Source organism: Oryzias latipes, chromosome 5 (assembly GCF_002234675.1).
Source record: "Oryzias latipes chromosome 5, ASM223467v1".
NCBI classification, from domain to species: Eukaryota; Metazoa; Chordata; class Actinopteri; order Beloniformes; family Adrianichthyidae; genus Oryzias; species Oryzias latipes.
Genome location: NC_019863.2, coordinates 22,020,867 through 22,044,469, shown reverse-complemented (window position 1 = coordinate 22,044,469; position 23,603 = coordinate 22,020,867). Strand labels below are relative to the sequence as shown.

The window sequence follows — 23,603 nt, the reverse complement described above, 5'->3', positions numbered from 1 at the left end:
CCGTCACTCTTTCCGTCTGCAGGAACATTGTTTTGATCACAAGGAAAACAAAACGGCTGTTGAACTTCAATATGAACAATTTGGTCCAATTTGAACAGGACATAAATATGTACAAATCTGACATCATCATAATTAAAAAAAAAAACACTTTTGTTTTAGTTATATTTAGCATTTGTGTTTCCTTAAACACAACAAGACAAACTCTTAATGTGAAAAACCTGCTTTTATTTTGTTGATTTTACTAAACATTCTATGTCTGAGCAGCAAACTGCTCCTTTTCCAATTAACTTTCCAATCAAAACTCTCTCATGTTTATTCTCAGGTCATTTCTACAGGGTCTAAAACATTATTTTGTGTTTTAATAGTAGTTTAAAAACAACAAAACCTGGATAAAAAGTGTCCATTTAGAAAGTTTCTTTGGGAATTAGGGATGACCTGATGACCTTTCAAATGCCTCTGATTAATAAGTGTCTGATCCAAGAAGCGTTTCTGTTTATCGGTTCCTTATTTAATTTGGTGTTCCTCAGAGTTCTAGACGTCTACATGCTTCTCTTTGCCCCATTAAACAATTAAACAAACGAAAAATAGATTTTTCTTCCCTAGAAGAATCATCTCTACTTTTGACTAATAACTTGTCTTATAGACTTCATTGGATGTCCTTTATATTTGTGCTTTGAAGTTGTGGGAAAGTAATGCTTCTCAGAGACGATGGGGTCGTGTTTCTGCTGCAGAGGTGTTGTGTAAATAGAAATGACATCACCTTATGTTTGGTGAAGGCAGCTCAGGAGTAGATCAGCTTCTTTTCCAGGTGATTGAAGCTCTACCAGATTGCTCACAGTTGTGGGGGACGCTGCCTCTGCGCTTCCTAAAGTCCAACTCTGATCATCTTTTGATTATAATTATGCCGTTTTTAGCCAAAATCAAAAAACCTGCATTGCTATCCTAGGCACTTTAACATTGGGAGTTGGGTCATCTAGACCCACTAGACAGTGCGCTGAACCTTTTTTCTGCAATGATTTGTGATCATTCACAGTAACTCAAAGTTTAGATTTCCTTTTTGTTTGCACAAATGGTTTTCACCGTACAATCAGATCGTACTTGATCAGATCGTACTTGGCCCTTTTTAACTTTCAGCAAAGGATCTCATAGATACAATTATCACTTTAAATCTTGACTATTTAATGACTATTAGACATAACTATAAACCAAAGGCTTCCCATTGCCATGGATCTATAAGGAACTATATGCATCCCTATCAAAATAAAATAGACCTGAAAACAGTCAGAACAATTGCTGACCATGACTGTTTTTTTCTAATTACCAATAAAATCATTCTGCTATTATCGTCTGAAACTGATACTGGTGCTAAAATATCGCCCCAACCTTACTCATAACCTCAACCTAACATTACCGGTGAAACAAAAAAAGTGAGCAATATTAGATCTATCCAGCAGTAAAGTTTCGAGCCAGATTCCAGCTCAGACGAGGAAAACAAAGACGTACATGGATCTTTTTGTCTGCAAGTGGATGCATCAGAATGGTGGTTCTAGGCGTGCCGATTGCAGAAACTGCGTCTCAAGTACAAGCTTTGTCAAACTGCTTTTTTCTTGTCTCCTGATTCACAATGGCTCGAATAAAGAAATACTCAGAAGTGTCTTCTTTTTTTTTTACAGAATCTTCTTTATATGTGTCCTCCATCATCAGAAAAATGCCACAAAAACTTGATAAAAACACCAAAAACACAATTTTCATCGGATTGGGTCTTGATGAGGCCTGTGTTTTATCCGTCAAGTTCAACCCCTCCATCAAGTTCAACCCGTCCAACCCTTGCCGCGGTGACAGTCACTGCTGCGGCCGCTATAAGTCTAAAGCATGTGTTGCTAATGGTGCCGTGACATTACGCAGGAGCGGGCCATTCCACCGTGACCTGACACGCTCACGGCGGTCTTTTCAGCCTTCATGGCTAAAATACATGCCAATAGGGTCTGCTTTATATTTAGACCGTCTATTTCGCAGCATGCTGGAGAGGCAGCTGACATCATGACATCATGTCACCTCATAATTCCCCTCTAAGCACCGCTTAAAAACCCAGATTAGGAGGCTGACTGTGAGTTTCCCCCCCAGAGGTTTTCATGTCGACTTGCTCTCTGTATGAGGTCGGCTGATGTATTCATTTCCATACAACAACAATTCTGGAGAGGAAAGAGCTGCCGGCTCTCCTCTGCGTTCCATCATTTCTGGATTTTTTTTGGCCGACTAAGCCGCAGAGTTGGGATCCATTATCGGGAAACTTAAGTAAGCGAATATTTGCCATAAAATTGATAGTTGTTATTAACTGTCGGTGCACTTTATGACTGGATTTCAGCTCAAAATACAGCTATCAGTTTGTCCTCATGCTATTCAAATTCAAACTTGGGCAAACCAATCATTATTTGTTTCTTTTTGACTTAATTTTTTTTTTGCTTAAAGTTTACAAACGGATCAAATAAAGGCTATTAAAACCAAACATTTCTTTTTTTCTGCAGTGTAAATCAAAAAACCTCGAACCTGGGCCTCAGCTGCTAATATTGATAAGTATGGTGGTTATGGAGCCACTGTTTCCATCTCTTCAGTAAGAAAAGTAGTGATTGACTGACCTTCAAATGACATCATCACTTAATTAGCATGTTATTTGCAAAGAGACTTGAAGGGCAAATAAGAGGAAAAACAAAATTTGAACATGATTAACAGTATTCTCTTTTGTCCAGGCTTGGGACGGGCAAAAAACATTTTTGGTGGAGTTGCTTTTTGGTGGAGCTGGATAGCGAGCCATTTTCGTTGCACTTGCAATGTTAGGTTTTGGGTGTGAGGGGCTGTAAACTAGAGGGAGAAAGCTTACGCAAATGGGTTACGAGAAGTTGAGGCGGGGTTGCTCCCCACCAACAGTCCCTTATTACCCGGAGGTGAATTTCACATTAACTCCTGCCGCTTTGCAGAAAATGTCCTTAAAAATGACAAGTTTTTAAAATTGTAACTAAATACAGCATAATCATACCGGAACTCTTTGACGGTGTACGCCGGGCATGTCCAAAGTCCGGCCTGTGGGCCAAAATGCGGCCCACAAATTTCTACCGGCTCGCAGGTTCCTGAAATAAATAAAATGGAGCCCCAGCACTTCCTTAATACTTTGTGTACAATTTCTTGATTGTCATTGGATAAATTCCGTCAAAAATTGTTATAAACCTGTAGCAACACTGTCACAGGGCTTTTCTATGACACTTTCTAGCTCATTTACAGATTTGTTTCTCCAATCTCAACCACAGTGGTTAGTACTTCTGAATGAGCATTTAATAATAAATATGTAATATTTTATGTGAACCCAGTTTTAATTTTGACCAAAAGGTTTTCTTTTTTTCCATTGTTGTCATTTTATTTTTCATCTTGAAATACGAAATTCACAGTAAGTTTGGCACAAATGTTTTTAGATGTATTTCTGTTCTATGGGAAGAAATGAAAAGTATTCCACTGCAAAAAAAACTGTTCATTGATTAGTTTATTTGCATTTAATGATATCTAAATGATTCAAAGAATGCATACCAATTGGCTGTCCCTTACACATTTACACCTAACAAAATCTGGGCCTCTATGCAAAAGGTTCTGGCAACCCAATCAACATGAATCCACTGATTCCCATGCGGACAAAAGCGACTTTGCACAGATCTGCAAAGTATGTTGCACTTTTCTCTGTGACAGAATGCGCTGGAATTATTTTAGCTTGACGGTTGAGAAGTTACGCTAGTTTGAAAAAAAGACGACATTGGCCCAAAACGCCTTAACACCCTTTAATGCTCGGTGGTTAATGCAATCATTTATCTGCGTGTCAAAACCAAAAATCCTTCATCCCTCAGTGAGGACATTTTGCGGTTTAAAAAGGGAAGTAGCTTCTAGTTGAAAGCAAACATGTACAGAATCTTTGATTTTGGAACTTTTTAGATCAACAGTTGCAGGTTTTCAGTGTTTTTCTCGTCGTAAATACCGTTATTTATACATTTTTATTTACTCCAGAGTAGGGATGGGTATCGTTAAGGTTTTGACGGTACTACTACTCTTATTGATACTGCTTATTAGGGGTGTATTGGCAAGAGTCTGGCGATGCGATACGAATCCCGATACGTGCCCCGCAATACGATACATATCCCGATATTTTACCAAAACATATTTTCTTTTTTTTAAATATGACTTTGAAAAAACTACCTTAATTTCAATATGTCTTCCATTGTAAAAAATGGTCAAATTCAGTTTATTTAATGATCACAATGTTAAGCACTGCAACTGTAAGTTGCTTTTACCACAGCAAATTCATAGTGCTTTTATTTTGGTAACTAAAAATATAGGTAAGGAAAAGTCAACATTGTTTGATTTCCACAATAAAATATGTTTAGTATAAGAAAAAACAAAGAATGAATGACCCCTAACCAATAAGTTTCTATTGGGGAAATAAAATGCTGTTTATTTTCAACATTGCTTAATGCAGCTTCTCCAATGCTTAGAAACGGTTCAGGAGCCTGAATAGTGCTTCAAAAATAGAGGGGGGGGGGGGGGCACTGATTCTTCCCAGAAACAATAAAGTGTTTATGATGAGGCAGCATGACAGCACAAAGGACAGTTGCTTTAATGTGACAAAGGTGCTTTGTTTGCATATCAATTTGCTCTGCTGCTGCAACATTGCAGCCACGCTTCTCACTTGGTAAGTAAACTCACGTTGATCGCCATGTCGGCCTTATTTCAGAGCGTTGTACACATCCCTCTGATCGATCAGGTCACTAAACTAGAATCTATTGCTGGGAGGTTCTGCAGAACTTTAGCCCGCTTTGCTGAAAGCATTTAGCCGATGCTAAGTGTATTAGTCGCTGTGCAGCTGCACTGCTTCTATGGTATTTATCTGAGCCGCTAAAAAGCACAGTATTCTGCGTTATAATATGTTACTGGCAGCAACATGGCACAGAGTTTCTGTTTGTAAAAACGAGTAAAAACTAAGTAGTTCATGTCTCATAACAACAAAACAAGCTGCCACTGGCTGCAGTCTTACTGTTGTCTTGTGTGGTGTGGAGCTGCTCTAAGATGCTCCTTGTGCTCTGCTGCCAACTAGCGGTCGGAGGGTGAAGTGGAAAACAAGAGTCAGACACTAAGGGACGCTCAGAAATTATTAGAGAAATATTGACCTGACAGAATTTTGAATCGATACGAATATATATCGCGATATTCAGCTAAATCGATTTTTTCTTACACCCCTACTGCTTATTGATCCGCTATTTTAACGATACTCTTATCGATACTTTTTGAGGACGAAAAATAAATAAATAACAAATGAAGAACATAAAGTGTTTTATTTCCTCATTATGCAACAAAACATTTTACTTTATAAATTTTTACAACTTGAAAAGTGAAATACATGAAAAAATAAGTTATTCAAAGAAAAATAAACAGCAATGTTTTGACATATTGCAAACAAAAATAAACAGCAATGTTTTGACATATTGCTGTCATGATGTAAATATAAAACAAATTGAATAAATGTTTGAGTTCATAAAATCATCCTAGAGAAAGTCTGCTTCAACTCCCTCTGACTTGGTGAGTTTAAAAATTGTAGATAACGTTTATATCTTGTGGGACACACAAAAAAAGTGACTTCTCCACTCCAGTACGGATAGCAGAACTGTTGAGGTCAGATCCTTGACAATACTGCAGTCGTACCCAATACTGGGGCTCGGTACCCATCCCTACTTCAAAGAATCGTATTCTAAAAACGTTATTTTTGTGTCTGTGTGTCTACAGGAGGACGAGCCTCAGACCCTCACGGTCGTCCTCTTGCGTGAGGCCGGATCTCTTGGATTTAACATCGTGGGAGGACGGCCGTGCGCGGTAGGTTGAAAGGCCTTATCCCGGCTGGCTCACCTTTCCCCATCAATAGTCGGATGGCAACCCGAGAACGACCAGCACATTCTGACAGACTCACAACACGCACCGACCACCCCACCGGAATGTGTTTTGCAGTTGGCTGAACTGTTCCAGAGTTTGTCTAATAGTCTGCTTGAACATGTTTGGCTTTACAGATAGAATAAAACAAACCCTATAATTAGTTTTACAAGAGTTAAATCTGGGGTTATGGCTCCAACCGCACTTGTTTGGTCTCTAATAAGGGGATTTTGGTGGTGATATAAACACTAGAGAACGACTCTTTATCCCCGCCTGAACTTTCACAGCCGCTCTGTTTCCGAGCCCGAGGCCACGAGGTAAAAGTCATTAATGATGCCACATGCTCTGCTGACTGAAAGGCTGAAAGTCTCTCAGCAGCAGTAACATCGTTTCCCTTCCGCCCCACACACTTTTCCTCTGTAGCGGGGCTTCGGCTTTAAGGCGGTGGATGAGCCACTCTCTGATGGCCATGTTTTTTGATTTGTTATCCTCCTAGTTGTTACTCATCATACAGGAGATCTCCTTTCATGTGGTGTTTGTGTGGATTAAAGATGAGCTGTTGACATTTTTTGGTTCCCACTTCCTCGATATTAACTAACTGTTCAGATGTTGAGCCCCTTTCCACCTTGGTTCCACACAATGGTGATAAGAGAACTGGATCAAGCTGTGCAAGTCACATGCACTCGGTCGACGGGTTGATCCATACGGGTTCTGTAGGTTTTTGGTTGTCCGGGCCCATTTAGGGCTGTAGACAGGAGCGCTGGTGTGTTTTAAGGTTGAGGCTTGTACAGCTACTTCAAGGACGACGATTGTCGTACGTGTGATAAATGTATCGTGAAGTATTTGTAAGGAAAATGTAAGCTACACACACTTATAGCGTACGGGTGACGCTGTCGTACAGTTCGTCACACTCTAGTCATTAGTAAGGTGCGATCACTTAAGTGCTTGAGTGCCCGTAAGTTGCCCACACAAGCTACGCTCTGAATGTCTACTTTCATAGATTCTAACAGTCAGACTGTGTACAAGGACATCTTAAACCACACGAACGGGCTCCTTCAGGGGGAGGTTGAAAAATTAAAAATCAATACCACAGCCCTGCATCTTACCTGAACGTGTTGTTTGTTTAAGTCTTCGCTATGACCAGTCGTCCGCAGCATGCCTGTTGAATGAAATGTGCATGAACATTTTTGTTCTATGGGCTCTCCAAGCGGTCTACAACTTTGGTATTTCCGGCGCGCTGGCTGCATGGCCCGTACAGGGTTGCCCATTTTTTACCCTTATCAACCTGTGAGAGGAGTTGTGACCTAAAGTCTTATTTCAGGCGCCAAGAAATGAAGTCAGTTCACTCTGGATTGGCCCAAGTTGGTCTGAGTCATCGTTTCTATAGCAAGTACTTGTTGGAAGTCCCTACCACTTAAAAGCAGGCAGCACGAAATCCCTCAATCGAATGTTTCGAATGTTCAATGTGGGGACCAGTAGACACTACACTCAAAGTATAATGAAAACAAATTAGGATTTGCAAGAACATGTTAAAAAAAAAGGTAGCAGAGCATGAATGATTATTCTGAGAAACATAATGACTGAGTAATAGCTGTTTATTTCTCAATAAAATATATGGGAGTTTGGTTTCCTGTAACCAGTGGGTACTTCCTGTTTGGAAAGCAAGGGGAGGAGGGGGCCACTCAGTCCAGTTCTCATATACAGTCAATGGTTCCACAGGTTTCTCCGGTTAACCTTTGATCGGGCAGAGCTCAGCAGGAGTGTGGGACACGTCTCTTGTTGTTTTAGACAGCCGTTAACCCTCACTTAGCTGTGGCGGGGGGGTTAGGCCATGGTGTAGGATCCGAACTACTCTATGTCTCTTCTACGTGTCAACATCTTCATGTTTCAGCCCTGTTGTGGGCCAGGGTCAAGCCTGAAGGTCTGGAAATGATCTGACGGGAAGGCTAATCCTACAATCCACACTCAGCAGGGGTTAAGGGGTCAATTCACCCAAATTACCCCCAAAAGACATATTTTTTCACTTAACCATTGTAGGGTCTGACTGATTCTGCAGATATTTTGGCTTTTTTACATCCACCAGTGCTGATGGTGCAAATATTAGAGCAGCCCAAAGTCAATGCAGTTTTTCAATAGCTGATTTGGGATCTTAATAAATCCAATGAGGTGTGGTAAAAAACAAACCAAAAATAGCACTTCAGGCTTTGTAATTATCTCCCCAAATTGCAGAATAGTGATATATTTTATGTACATGAACTAAACAAAACCACATGTGCTACTAACTAGAAGAAAACCTTCAAAGTAAAGCTTCTCATTTTCAAAATAAACAATTCAAATGTAAGATATGAAATTGTAAAAATTGTGGTTTGGTCTGTGAATCGTTGGTCTTGATTTGTGGGTTGAATCGGTCCGTAGCCCTAAACAGTTGAGAACCATCCAACACTTTACCAGGAGCTCAAGTTCTAGTGGGGGAAGAGGTTAACAGTCAAAGTGAGAGTATTTTGATAAAAGTAATATTAGCAACTGAGCATAATTAACAGTGTAGCCTTATTAAGAAAATTGGTCATTGGTCAATCAAGTTTGGAGAGGGAGATTAGATTCTGAAAGAAGATAACAAGAAATGAACCATCAGCTATTGAATTCTATGACTTTTTGTTCTTTATGATTCATGTTTATTACACAATTATCGGTATGAAGCCTATTGAGATGACTATTGTTGTAAATATTGGGCTATATAAATAAAATTGAATTGAATTGAATGACATTTTATGAGTCCAGATGTTATGAATGGGGCTTGTTGGAGTTGATCTGGTTGGCCAGGTGTAGAGTTACACCAGAGTTCAGTGTCCTGAAGTTGTAAAGTTCTAGTTCTGGGAGTCCAGAACTGGTTCCATTAAAAAAACGCTTTAATAGTTTGAGTTGGTGCTGTAGTCGAGCTCTTATCTCCAATGAAGGATGATTCTTTTTTCTTTTCTTTTTTTTTACCTTTTCAATCCCAGATTGACAAAGCATGCATTTATGCAAGTGGGGCCCCTATCAGGTCCATCAGAATGATAGTGTATGGCTTTTATTTTGAAGGGTGGTGTATAAGCAGAAACTTGATATATTCAAGGCTTTAAAGATACAATGTTAATTACTAAATTGAATTTGGGATAATCCATTAAGACCTTAATGATCTTTTTCTAAAATTTCTCTGAAACATGGGTGATCCTCGTTTGTTGCAACCACACTGATTCACAAGTTAAAAAAAGCTAATTAAATAGGAAAATTTCCAAACAAAAAGAGAGGATATAATCTGTTTAAAGATGAGGAAATAAAAAAAAGAGTTACCATCTGTCTAATAGATTAAGAAAAAAACCACTGAATAGGGGCCCAGAATAGAACCCTGAGGTGCATCCCATAATATTTTTGCAGTCAAAAACTTAAATAATTCACAAAAAACATTGAAGCCTTAATTTATATATATATATATATATATATATATATATATATAAAACGACTATTAGCTAAAAATAGTCGGATCTATTAGCTAAAAACGAACTTTTCAAATCTTCTGTTTTTCCCCAACAACTTTTACATAAAGGGGCAAAAGTTGAGTGGACGGCCAAACTCGCAGTATGTAATGGAGACAAAATGCATGAAGTTGTGCAAATCAGAGACAAACTTCTCATTGAACTAAGTTGCACAACTAATGCTTCACATGGTTGTGACTCGTGATTCAAATATGTCACCTCACAGTGTCATGAGTTCATGTTTCCAGTTGACGTCTCAGAGAGCCGTTTATTTTGGACAATTTTTGACGTAATTATCAACATTAGTGGGCAAAATCCACTGAAACGGCTTTAAAAAAGGTTCAGTTGTTAGAATTTGAAGACCTTCACTGATGAAAAGTGTAATTTTTGCGTTTTTAACGAGTATTCGTGGCATTTTGTTTAAGAATGCACTCCTGAGTAGTTCAGGAGAAGACGAAAAACAGCTGTTTGAAAAAGAATGTATTTGTGATGTAGAAACTACACTGGGTGGGGCCACAAGCGCCACGCTCAGCTTCATTCTGATGCATCAACTTATAAACGACTAAATCGATGCTAAAAATTGTACAACGGAATAGCCCCAATATTGCTCGTCCTTTTTTGTTTCACCGCTACTGTTAGGTTGGTGGTTGGAGGGGCTGTAAGTTAGTGGGAGAGTGTGTGTAAACTTACAGTTCAGTTATGGATAACAGGAAGTGGGGGCAGAGTTGCACCACGCCATCCGTTCCGCCTACAACTCAGAGGTGACTTGTTAATGAATTCATGCCGCTCTGCAGAAACTATGATCTAGAAATTGACAGTAGAATCATAGTTAAATGACCACTGGGAACGCTTTGACAATAGATTAAGAGATGATCAGAGATGGATTTCAACATCTTTAATATTCTGTAGAACTTGGTGCAAGATCTGGAAAGCAATTAAGTTTTGATGCCCTTTGGAGAGTCCCATCACAGATTCAGCTGCTGATACGGGACCGGATTTCCTGAGCTACAAACTTTTCTTCAGTTTATAAGCACAGCATTCAAATGTTGGGTTTGAAAAACTTTTCGACCCATCTCCCAATGAAAAATGAATCATTCCTATAAAGAAAACCCTGAGCAGAAGATTAAAGCTGGAGGAGAAACATTAGATTGTTGAGAGATAAGATCAAATAACTTGCTTTTTCTTTCTGAAATGAAATGTTTTCAATCTATCTATGCTGATTTCTTTCCATCTCAGTTGTTTTGGTTTCTTTTTTTTCAAATGTTTCAGAGGAAATAACTTGTGTTTGTTCCGCAGGATGACAAAGACGGCGCGTTGAACGAGGGCATTTTTGTGTCCAAAATAGTGGAGAACGGTCCAGCAGACAAGGAGGGCGGCCTTCAAGTTCACGACAGAATAATCGAGGTAGGTGACCCACTGTTTCAGGGACCGGGACTCTTGACGGCTCGAGGATAGCTGTGAGTGAGGTGGTCTTAGGTTCGGGTCGGGCCAAGCGAATCCCAGACGATCTGGAAGCGTGTGAAACAGCAGCGTCACAAATGCTCGCCTTCACGGACCATCTAGAGTTCTGCACAATGGCTGCATTGAAAGGAGAGATTTATGGGCTTATGAGTGCGCAGTACTGCAGGCAACGAGATGACAAATTCAAGTTCGTCTCGGGTTTTATGGTCAAAGCGCGGTAAAACTGCACCGCAGCAGTAAGCAGAGCACATTGTTCACAGCCATGCCGTTCTCAAGCATAGAACCCAACACCAGGACTGTGTAATCAGTCGGCTCCATCCTTCATCCCGACCCACTTTGCTTTAGTAATGTCAGAAGTGTTTGCCCCTTACCCGTTTTTATTTTCTAATGCTCATGATCCTGAATCATCCCCATACCATTACACTTCCACCACCATGCTCGGAAGTCTTTTCAAAAATGCTGTTAGGTTGACTCCAGTTATAATGGGAACTGAAAGATTTTTAGTTTTCAGGGAGGCATTGGGTTCCTTTTTTGGGTTACTCGGCTGTTGATTTGAACCCACAACCTTCCAGTCTCAGGCTGGACACTCTTCCACAAGGCCACAAAGTTGAATCTATGAACAAAATTATTATATTCAAATTTATTGCCTCATGTTTTCTAAAAAATAAAAAAAACACACATTTAAATGTAATGTCTTAAATTTAATTGCATTTTAAATGCATGTTTTTGTTTATTTACTTAACTACAAAAAGAACCAATCAGATCACAAATGTGTCACGTCTGCCTGTGTGAATCATGTTTGTTGTGTCTTGTCTTTTTTCTTATTTCAAACTTCTCCAAGCCTGCTGGACAAAACTAAAGTTTTGCATTGGCTTGAAAGGATGAGGTGATGATTGCATCTTTTTCGCAGATTTTACTGGTTTCATAGTTTATCCGGTCAACTCACTTCCTAAATGCATAAAACTGTAGAACTTTGAAAAACGTTAAATTTACTCCGATGTTAATTGTGATGTTCGGTCGATGTTAGCATTTGTTTGATTTTTGACTCTACGACTTTCCCAAAACGACAACCATCTATAGTATTTTTAAAAATATTAAAAAATAGTATTTTTTTAAAATTACTTTCCAGTGCACTCTCGAATTCTTGTCAGGAAACTCAACTCTAATTTAGGGCGGGGCCTAATGAGGTAGCAAGGTCGGGGATTGTTAGAGCAAACCCAATAAATCACATCTGTCATCCATTGAAACGGATGGAAAGACAGCTGGGAGTTCACGTTCCAGGCGAGTCCTTTTCACTCGCCCAGAAACCTGAGGGCGGTAAGGGTCATGTGTCGAAAACGACGTCTTTGTTTAAAATGAAATCTTCCAGGTCATGGTTTTGTAGTTTGCAGTAAGAATCGCCCTGTCATGGATTGGATCTTTAACCTCGAGTCATGGTGATGTTTTGTTTTGTTTTTTGACTCTGTTGCTACGAATCAAAGGAACTTGATCCCCAACAGCTTCAGGCCCTTTCCGCGGAAACAAACAATTTAGTATGTGAGACACCATGTATATAAAGGCAGAAACCCTGAAAATCTCAGCAAATCCAGCAATAATCTTTAGAGAATAGATGGGATTAGGTGGATTACAAACTGAAATCTGTTGGAAAAAACAAACTATATTTCTGAATTTCCAAGGGACATCTCGCTGGGCTAAAGTTTCGTGTTCCCACTGTTGTGCCATCTATCGTCCAGTCTGCATAAAATGGCTCCAGCTAACTACTTAAGCCCGCATTCTCCAAATGTTGCCAAATTTATTTAATTTAATCCACAAAGCAAAAAATAAAATGTTTTGATGCTTTTGAATATAAGAATTTCTTTTTAATAAAAGCTCAACCTAGGGTTAGTTTAACCCATGACATTCTTTCAACCACAACTCCACCCATTTACACAATTATCATAATTCCAGAGGATTCTGAAGTTGAGAAAAGCAGCCTTGCGCTAACGTGTACTTAAATAGGTGCCAGCTATTCCTCCCGTGCGCAGTGTAACCCTTCACCACCTCAACTTTAGCTCCACCGTTGACGTGCTTTTGACTGCGTAACTCTTTAACCGTTAACACAACTAATGTACTTCTAAGGCAGGGGTGCTCATTACGTAAATCGCGATCAACCAGTTGATCTTCAAGGACATCAGTGTAGATCGCAGGCCAGCAAAGAAGTTTTTTTGTGGCCCCACACACCCTCCGTGCCCGTGCAGTAATTAATTGCTTGATCACCCTACTACTGTAAAATGCTGCACAATAAGCAACTTTTTCCCAACTTCGGTCTCCAATGGAATTACGTTAATTGCGTAAACGGTTGATGAGTTTCGTTAATTCAAAGACGGTTAACACTGGAGCTAAAGCTTCGATGTTAAACGGTTAAATTGCAGAATGTATTTTTTTTTAACCAAACAAAATATGTTTAGATGGAAATTTTAGAAAAAATAAAAGGACGCATGATCCATTTAATTGTTAATTTAACAAAATGGTTAACTTGTGACTCGTAATCGAATCGATCCAGTGTTTTGGTCGTGACACCCGACCAACTGCAGACTTTAGACTCATGCTCTGCATTTTTCCATTCATTTCCAATGGAAATTCTCAAACCTTATTAGCATGGGTAAACCTAGCAGCATCTCTTTCCAAAAGTAGCTTTAAATCCATAAATATCCTAGTAGTGGCCCATGTCTTTCAAGAAATTTCCAAGCCCTCCCCCCCCGCACCCCCAATCTACCAAATATGAATCCGTATACCTCTTATAGATCCATTGTAAGCATTTTCTGCAGATGAGACACAAATATTTACCTTTTTCACCCTTCACCCCCATGAAGTGGACGTTACAAGCTCTATTTCTGACATGCATTGAAAAGTTTCAGCATGAATTTAAGGGAGGTATGTGTTTGGGGGGGGGGGGGGGGGGCATAAGCCAAGCAATGACTCAGTTTAGGGAGGGGAGCAGAGGAGCTGAGCGCTTGGAGGTGTTAGTTCCAGGAAGTCTATATGGATGCAACAGGTACTCGAGGATCTGCTGCCGCCTCTTCGTGGGGGGGGGTTGCCTGGTGATAGCAGATGGCTGTCGTCTCCCTGGACCACGTTCTGCTATGAATCAGCGCATGAATACCTCCTTGTTGGAATCTCTTTTTTTCATACAGTTCTGAAGCTCTGAGCTGTGTTTGCTTTCACCCCCACCATGTGAGCTGAAAAAAATTGCACCTCCGACCCCCCCACCCCCCTCCATGTTTGGAGTGGGGTTTATATTCCTCGACAACCAGGATCTTGTTTGTCTTTTCCTGAGGATTTGGTTATTTCCATGCAGATGTTTTCCATACAGATGAAATACAGAGATACAGAGAAGCATGCCTTTACTTTTTGCTGTAGAGTCCGATTGGGGCGGGAGGGTGTTGGTGGGGGGGGGGGGGGGGGTGTTTACTTTGTGTCCTTATAAGTGGAGAAAGAAAAAAAAAAAAGAAGGAGAACAGAGTCGCCAGGCTGCTGCTGTAAACATAGGCTTGTAAATCCTGAGCAAACATTCTCGGGTCACAGAGGTTGAGCGGCAACAACCGCTTTCAAATAAACTCCTTTTTCCAGCAGCAGGAATGCGTCCCCCGACTCCGGCAGAGTCGGAATGCGAAAGCAACGCTTACAGCAATGATGATGATGATTTTGACCAGAAAGGACGACCCTAGTGACTTTGGCAAGAGCATCTTCGCTTCTCTGAGTATTCGGGAGTTTTCTAACTATAGATTATTATTCCGAAGTTTACAGCTGTGTGAGGAGAAACTCATAAAAACGGGACCGCAACTGGGATCTGCTTTCCTCCTGTAGACACTTTAGCCCTTTCAAACTTCAACTTTAGCTCCAGTGTCGACGACCTTTCGGCTCTTCAGCCTTTGACGGAGACGACGTAATTCCAGTGGACTCTGAAGCGGAGAAAAGCGGCCTTACTGTAGCGAAAGGCTGATTCTGTCACGGAGAAAACGGGCTTTTGTCGGTTGTGTAAAAACTTTATGAACACGTTACATTGGTAACGTTAGTAACGTTCTTTTGATTTAAGTTGCTGATATCAAAAAAAGCAGTAGAAGGAAGTGATCTACGTTGGAGGTCATCACCTTGTTTGGGTTTCACAGTTACAACCAGAAGGTAGAAACACAATCCATCACTTGCAGATTCCTATTAAAAAAAAAAAAAAAAGAAAAAAGTTGGAGTAAAACGGAAAAACACTGCAAAAAGTAAACATTTTATTCAATTTTTTTTAATTTTCATGTCAAGTGATGTTTTAATGTGCAGCTCTCATCATTACACACCTGAAGAAATCACAACTCTAAGATTTCCGGCCAAAAGAAAACTTCTGCTCCTCTAATGTGGCATTTTTTCCAGCTCTAAGCCCCCCCCCCCCCAAAAGTATTTTTTGTAATGGCACCAGCTGATGTTAGATGGAAACTGTCCTTGCAAGCATAAAGTTGAGCTTTTTTTTCTCCATTTGTTTGGTACGCATTTCTTCTGGCTTGTAGACGTTATTTTTCTTTTGACCGGCGCTCGTGAGAAGAAGAGACTGGAAAACCCTGAATAGGATCAACTCTGAAGAAAATAGTGTTTATAACATGTTCTTGAGGCATTTATCTGACGTAGGAGGACATATAAAAATTGCCTTTCTGAGTATTTTATTTATTCCACTTGTTATGTAAAAAGACGAAAAAGTGTTTGTAATATCGTGACATAGAAAATATAATGGGTGGGAGGGGGGCACAATCTTCTTGCTCCGCCCCCTTTCTGATGTGTCCACTTGTCGACGACTAGATCTGCATAGGTCTTCTATTTTCTCATCATTTGTTACGGTTTGGGATTTGGGAGGTTTTCTTTTTGAGTTGAGGTTCATTTTTGCGCAAAGCCAGATAGATCAGTGTGACAATGTGGTCGATCAGCTTAGAATAACATCTGCGCTGCTCGCCGTTGCTGTTGGTGTTATGTTGACAACATTCGTGGCTTGTTTGAGCGTCGCTCCTGTCGTGCATCGGTCAAGCGGCTGTCATGGATTGAGGTGTGGGGGTGTGCGAGGCATCAGAGCTGCACATCCGCGGCAGGAAATGCGCCAAACGTTCCCCAGGCGTTATTTTTCTGTCTGTGGGGACAGACGCGGCGGTTGTTCCCCTCAGGGGGAATCACATGTTGTTTGGCATTCGGAGGCAAGAAGCGAGTCTTTGTGCGGCCCTTTTTATTGGATTTGCCCTCCCCCCAGCCCGCCCGCGCATGCAGGACGGAGGCCGACTGTGGCCCCGCTCTGTCGCTCCCGTCCGGCCCCAGACGTCGTGAACCCACCTCAGGCTAAAGCGGGCTGTGAGCTGCATTCCTATGCCCCGTGGTCCACCTGAGGGGGTGGCGGTGGGAGCGGGACATTAAATCAAATCTAACTTTAAAGGCTCCATAATCAGCTTCTGGTGGCAGCCGCTGCCCTATGTGGAGCTGATTTGGAGAGGCGAGGACAAACACATCTTTGTTTTCCCAGCGGCTCCATATGTGGGGTTGGAGATGGGGCGGCGGCGGCTTTCGCCTGTTCTTGTGTTTCCCCCCTCGGTTTAAACGTCCTAAAGGCGAGACGCGTCTCGATAATATTTCTTCTTCTGCGGAGACGTTCAGTCTGGGCCGGCTGTAAATCTGTTTGCTTTTCTGCGCAGCGCTCGGCTCCTCCACCTTCGGCCACACGCCATCAACCCACACCTCACAGGTTTCATTAGGAGCTTTTTATTTCCTGCTAATTGATTGTTGACCAATAGTTCGCCAATAGTCGTCTCCGGTTACTGCAGACCCTAAAGAAGAGGGCTGCTCTTTTACGGCCCTCAGTTAAACACTAACAGGCTGATTAACAGACTTGAGTTGTGCGGTAACGACCTGTTGTTTCTTTCCTGAGACTCAGACAAGATATTTTTCACCAACAGAAAGTTGAAACCCTCAAGTAGGCAAAAAAAAAAAGATTTTGGGATTGGTTCACATCAAAGCAAATCGAAGAAAGTTCTGTTTGGACATGTCACAGGTTAGGCCTTAAAAACAACTGCCCTTATGGGTGGATACGGGATGTATGTGGACACGCCCCACGCGAAATTTAAAGATTGGAAACCACTTAGTAAGCCCGTAGAGTGAAAAAATACAATCTACAGGCAAGCTGTGGGTGAAAGGTCGTAGTGAACTTAAAACAAGTATGTGAAGGAAGTAAAACACATGCACATCGTACAGAGTTTTTTATTTTTCCACTTCCTCAAATTCTGCGAACAACCCAAGGTAATGCTTTTCGAGGGTTAAGTATGTTTTCCGCCTCACTGTTAGAATTCAGAAAGTTAGACAATCCGGAGTAGTTTGTGTGGGGATCCTACGGGCATCCAAGTATCCACTGCATGTTACATGCTAGCACTCACGCACGTGCACCTTACTAATGACTAGCGTACGGCCTAAAGACACCGTATGACAGCATCACTCATACATCATAAGCATTACGATATGCTTTGTCAATATGTTGTATATTAATCATCCCTACATTTGCCTGAGCGGAATGCGTTTACACACTTACTTAAATCTTAAAGCCGCTTGAAATATAAATAATTAAATCGAGCACTTGACCAATTGGATGGACCCCTTTTATGTGCGATAGCTGCCTCCTATGTGGTCGTGGGTTCCGTTTTAGTTGCGGTGACTTTTATTTAAAAATAAAACTGTTAAAAGTAATATGGAAATAGTGTCTTAGTTGTTTTTTGTTTTGCCCTTTGTTAATGTATCAAGAGTCATATCGTCATCGTAATATTGATCACTGATATCACGCATTGCGAATTTTACATGCTACCAAACGCACGACAATTGTACGTTCTATTTTGCTGACGCCCCTTAAGGTGGTCATAAGAGCCTTGAGGGAACCCAAAGACACACATGCGTTCCCTTAATGTGTAGCCACTCCCGTCTACGACCCTCTACGGTCACGGACAAGCCAAAAACTCGCCGCACCCGTGCTGGTCAACCCCCTCGCACGGGTGCATGTGACTAAGGCATTAGAAATGCTTCCCTTACCGAGGTGGAAGAGTGGGAAGGATTTGTTTTTTTGTGGCGTGTTTGCACCTTTATTAGCAACATGTGTGTAACATGTGCCGCAAAGTGAGCTCAGTTTGCTTGAATAAATGTCTCAATAAATCCATATTTCAAAAAAGACTCGTCTTCCATTTCCTCAATGGCTCTTTTCTCCCACAAACTTTCCAAAAGTGTTTTTTTTTTCCATTAAATTTGTTAGGTTGGGGCTTTTAATGTAGTGGTCGGCTTTAAAAAAGTTGTAAATGTATTTAGGACGAGTGACAGAGGCGACCGGATATAAATATATATACAGTATATACATATGTAAAGCACAAAAATTGACAGAAAGGCTCATTGTTGCATGACCCACACCTATTTTAAGTCCGTCCAATGCTAAATGTTGTTGGTCACACATGTTACCCTGACCCTGACCCTAACTTTTCCTCTTCCTCCGAGTCCATGCAGCCAAGAAAAAAGCTCCGCACTGGCCAAATGTATTTAGAAAATTACTTTTGAAAAGCCACTTTCCACCTCTTTTGTCTGCGGTTTAGTACTGCGTGAGCACGTGGGTGAGGGACCACTGCTTTGACCCACCTATCAGTATCTGCGTTTGGCTAAGTAAGGATCAAACTCTTGTGAAAGTGTAAACTCGAGTTATAAGAACGTTTAATGTTAATCTGATTACAGATTAGCAGGAATTTCACACGTCCAAGACCTCGTCATCGCTGCAGATTTAAAAAAAAAAAAGCTTTACGAGAGGCAGTTTTTGGAGACGTAAAGGGAACAGACATAAAACCATCATCCTAATGAAAGCGATGACAGCCTGCTCGCGTATCTATTGTGTAACCGCCGACTCACAAAGCTGTAAATCTCTCCGCTCGGCTCATTCTTCAGAGGGTTTATCCCATTTTTTCTGCCCGAACAGATAGGAGAAACGTCTGACGACGGTGTAAATATGTCACTGCGGCGAAGCTGTCAAAAAAAACGCTGGAGGATCTGTGTTTTACCTGAGGCGGACGGACCGAGGCGTCGAGGCATGACAGGAAAAACTCAATTGGAAGTGATGAGTCAGGGAAGGCTCTGGGCGGCGATTCTCCGTTACTGTGAATCACGAGTTGTTGGCGAGAAGTTTGACGTCTGACTTATGAACATTGTCAGGTAAAAGTAGAGTTAAGACGGACTTCCTGAAGTCTTCCTGAAGTCTTCCTGAAGTCTTCTCTAGTTGTCTCAATCACTCACTCACTCACTCACTCACTCACTCACTCACTCACTCACTCACTCACTCACTCACTCACTCACTCACTCACTCACCACATAACAACTCTAAACTCTGCCAAATACAATCTTTTTCCAGTGTCCTTTTTTCTTCCGCTCCTGATTTGCAGCGATTTGAATAAAGAAATACTCAGAAATTCAGTTTTAAGCTTGATTTTCTTTCCATGTGTCCTGCATCTCGAGAAAAATGCCACAAGAGCACGATAAAAACCCTGTTTCTATTGGTCTGAGTTTTAATGAATAAAGCCATTGGTACGCTGCCCCCCACACACACACACACACACACACACAAGAAAAGATTACAACAAATAGTAAACACCGACAAATGTGGATTCCTTAGTTAAAAAATATATTATTATTGAAATTTTGACAACATGACCAACAATGTTCATTTTTTTTAAGTCGTAAAACTTTTTTTTTTTTTTTTTCAACTTGTCCTGTCCAACAGCTAGGCAGACAGATGAGAGCTGAGGGCCTCTTGGGTTGGACATATTTTACTTTAACAAGAGGGGTTATTAATCTTCAGACAAACCAAAGGTATGTCTGAATAAACCCCTTTTGTAATTGAGGCCAAACTTTATTAATTTCAAACATGTCTGAAAATCTTTGGTGTTGGACCGGACGGAAAAGGAAAGAGGGGAAGAAGAGAGAGGGACGTTAGAGAGAGGGGGGGTAGGGGGTGATAATAGGAGGGGAAGGGGGATAAGACCATGAAGCAGCATAAAGCAACAAGTTTACTGGTTGTTAATCATTATGGTAAGGTTCAAATGTAAAAAAAAACAAAAAAAAAGGGCGGAGCCTGTCCACACACACACTCAAATGTTATAAACACACCTGTTAGTTGCAAAAATGTCCACCTGTCGACATGTACACAAAACAGATAGTGTTCACACGCATACTTATGCCTTAAAACCAACTAGTGTGAAATATTTCAGTCATTCAGTCTGTTGAGCTAACACCTGTGCTCAGGTAAGTGTTTATGTTCTTCTAAAATGGATGGTGGAACGTGAAAAGAAGGAGGGAGAGTGCCCAGCCATCCCCACCCCAAGACCCCCACCGATAAAGGAGCGGCAGCCGGAATCCCCCCAACGCCACACGGGAACCGGCAGGGAACAACCGCCGCCCGGGCGACCAAGCCTGCCACCCAGGCCAGGGCCAGCAGGGCCGCCGCAAGGCCCCCAGAGCCAGAGAGCAGGGAGGCACGGAGCGAAAGAGGGCGCCGCCCCAGCCCAACCAGGAGAGCAGCCCCCCCGCCGCGCCGGGAGAACCCAACGCAGGGCCCCACCGGAGAAGGACGCCCACAGCCCCAGACGAGCACCCCACCACCACCCAGGAGTTCCGGGCATCCCCCCGCCCCAACCCCAGGTACGAGCCAGGACCCCCCAAGGGAGACCCACTCCGCACTCCAGGCAGTCATCCGCCCGGCCCACGGTTGGTCCAGGGAGGAGCGAGGCAGGGGCCCGCCGCCCCCGCCCAGAAGGGGGGAACCCCGGGGAAAAAAGAGGGCCCACAAGGGGTGTTGTAAATATGGCCCGACCAGGCTCGGCCACAGTTGGAAATTTGGCGGGGCCCAGCACTCAGGAGCAAGGACCAGAACCCAACCCCCCAGGGACACGAACACCCCCGGCTCAGATGTAATGTGAACCCCCCCACCGCGCGGAGAGAGCACCGCCGGGCCCAGGAAGCCGGCACCCCGGGGACACAGCCGCCGTTGCAAAGGGGCCCGTACCCCCCACCAGGGAAGATGCTGGGGACAGATGGTCCTAGGTCCCACCTTCCTTGCAAAATGTGTGTGCGTGTATGTGTGTTTGAGAGAGTGTGTGTGTGCATGTGTGTGTGTTTATGTTGGGATGTATATATTGAGGGGGGAGGGGGGTGTGTACTAAGGGGGGTGCGGTTAAAATTGGCGGGTAGGGCACTAAGGGGACGTCATAAAACTTTAACATAATGTAACTTTTAATGTATTATGTAATACTGTTTTTTACTGTGATTACTCTCTTTTCTCACATTTATTCTAAACAGAGTAGAGTAGAGTAGAGTAGAGTAGAGTAGAGTAGAGTAGAGTAGAGTAGAGTAGAGTAGAGTAGAGTAGAGTAGAGTAGAGTAGAGTAGAGTAGAGTAGAGTAGAGTAGAGTAGAGTAGAGTACCGAAGGCAATTAAAAAGTGGTCAGCTGCTTGCATTCATAACAACACTGGCACATCTGGAAAAACAATAAAATAAATAATAAAACCATAAAATAATTCTAAAGATTAAAATCTATTTATTAAGAACACTAGAAAATTATAAAATATTCAAAAAATTCAATTGAATTAGGTTTTATTTTGATCTTCAGTCAATATTATAAGGCAAACATTTATGAAACACTTTATACATTATTTTAAAAATACTATAATTAGTAGATGGTTCCTCATAGTTGCTTCCTGTGATAATTTTGTCTGCTTTTTTTTTGTAAAATAAAAAATGAAAATTTTCCTTTGCAAAGTTTGATCTGTTTGGAGTGTCTAGCAGATGATTTCTTCCACGTTTTGCTCAGAAGTGCTTCTTGATGGGGAGAAACGATGAAGTGTACTCTCCCACCAGCAGCTTTGAGGTGGGTCTCTTTGACCCAGAGAGCAACATGCTCTGACTCGGTTTCATAACGTTGACTGTTAGATCTTGATGGCATTGTGGGAATCAAAGCGGCAAAATCCAAACCAGACAGCTCGTTTGTGAATTTATTGTTTGAGTCGACGGCTCGGTGGGCGAAGGTGATACAAATGTTGCAGATGGATGTCGTTTTTTGGTAAATTCAACTTTTTTTTGTTGGTGGTAGGGGTGCGTGTGCTCTGATAGAATGAGGGGTACAGCGGGGGAGGGGCAGTCTCCCTGGGGCCTGATGGGCCATTGCAGAATGCAGTTGGGTCTCCCGTGACCCTGCATCGCTTATGATGGACAGATGCTCAGAAGAATCGGCGGTAATTGGGCTTAAAAGGCAACAGATCTCCTGCACGTCGACCTCGACTTCACACATCGAAGACAAGATGCCTCAGCCGCCCTGATGAGCCACCGACACCAGAGCATTTGTCCTTGTGAAGTTCTCTGCCTCCTCCTCCTCCTACAAATGCCTCTCTGTTTGGGATCTTTGTTTTTTTTTTCTCTTTCTCTCAGGAGATGGATGCTCCCTCTTTCTTGTGTTCTGTCTCGCTCCTTCAAGACTTCCTCCGCTGACAAACAGCCGGCGGCAATGTCTGGAGCTGGCTCGTTAAACAAGCATTTTTTTTTTGGGGGGGGGGGGGACAGCGTTGCTCAAACCCCCCTCAGAAATCCTCGCTTATGTCTTATTTACGCTTCTCATCTCTCAAAGATGTTGAGTTTTTAGATGTTTTTGAGTAGAGAAAGCACAAGTTCTTCTTTTTTTCCCCACAAGGCCAGTTGTGTGCAGAGATCTTACATTGAGTAGAGGCCTTCAGTGCCATTCACAGTTCACTTCTTTAGGGTCACTTTACCTCATTTTAAGGCAGGGGAGTCAGAATCCATGCCTTGAGAGCCAGTGTCCTGTGTGTTTTCCAACCAACCGGCCGGCCATAGACGCACTGGGTGTATATTTGAATATTTCAATTAACCCCGTAACCCCCTAATTTACACCAAACTTTATTCATCTTGCTAATATTTTTTTTTTTGTTGCATTGCTGGATGGTTATAATCATTACGGTGAGGTTCATATGTTATAAACATACCTGTTGGCTCCAAAAATGTTTACATACAGACAAGTCTACATGGTAAATGGTAAATGGCGTATACTTATATAGTGCTTTTCTACCTACAGTCTACAGTCACAGACCCATTCATCCATGCACACACACATTCACACACTGGTGGCGGCTCCGCTGCCAAACACTGGCGCCAACCTCCCACCAGAGGCAAGGTGGGGTTCAGTGTGGGGTTCTAGCCCAAGGACACTTTGACACATGGTGCGTGCAAGGCGGGAATCGAACCTGCAATCTTGTGATCATGGGTCGACCGCCCCACCGCTGCACCACGGCAACACATGTACACAATACAACTCATGTTCACACACGCATACTTATGCCTTCATGCCAACACGTGAGATCCCATTGACGCTCTTTATTGGCTAAACACACCTGATCCAGGTAATCGAGAGCAGATAAGGCAGGATTTCTGGAAAACCAGCAGGACGCCACCTGACTCACCTGATCTGAGTGGTTTTTGTTGTAGCCTTCAGAAAGTCTCATCATGGTAACAAGGACCTGATGAGACGATGGGCTCTTGGTAACCACCTCTGTCCGACGATGAAGAAGATGAGTTGCCCGCCGCTGGTTCCAAGGTTTCTC

At 42.1% G+C, this 23,603-nt stretch overlaps 1 protein-coding gene across 3 annotated transcripts in view; it reads left to right on the top strand.

Annotated features, from left to right (window-relative positions):
• The window catches only part of pdzrn3 (PDZ domain containing ring finger 3), a 121,517-nt gene that overhangs the window by 14,388 nt on the left and 83,526 nt on the right, over positions 1-23,603 (top strand). For 2 of the 3 annotated variants that reach the window (XM_023955095.1, XM_023955094.1), the window contains exons 3-4: positions 5,815-5,901; positions 10,764-10,871. In XM_023955095.1, the coding sequence (XP_023810863.1) occupies positions 5,815-5,901; positions 10,764-10,871 (195 nt within the window). The remainder of the gene's footprint in view (positions 1-5,814; positions 5,902-10,763; positions 10,872-23,603) is intronic. The other variant, XM_023955096.1, reaches the window with a different exon arrangement.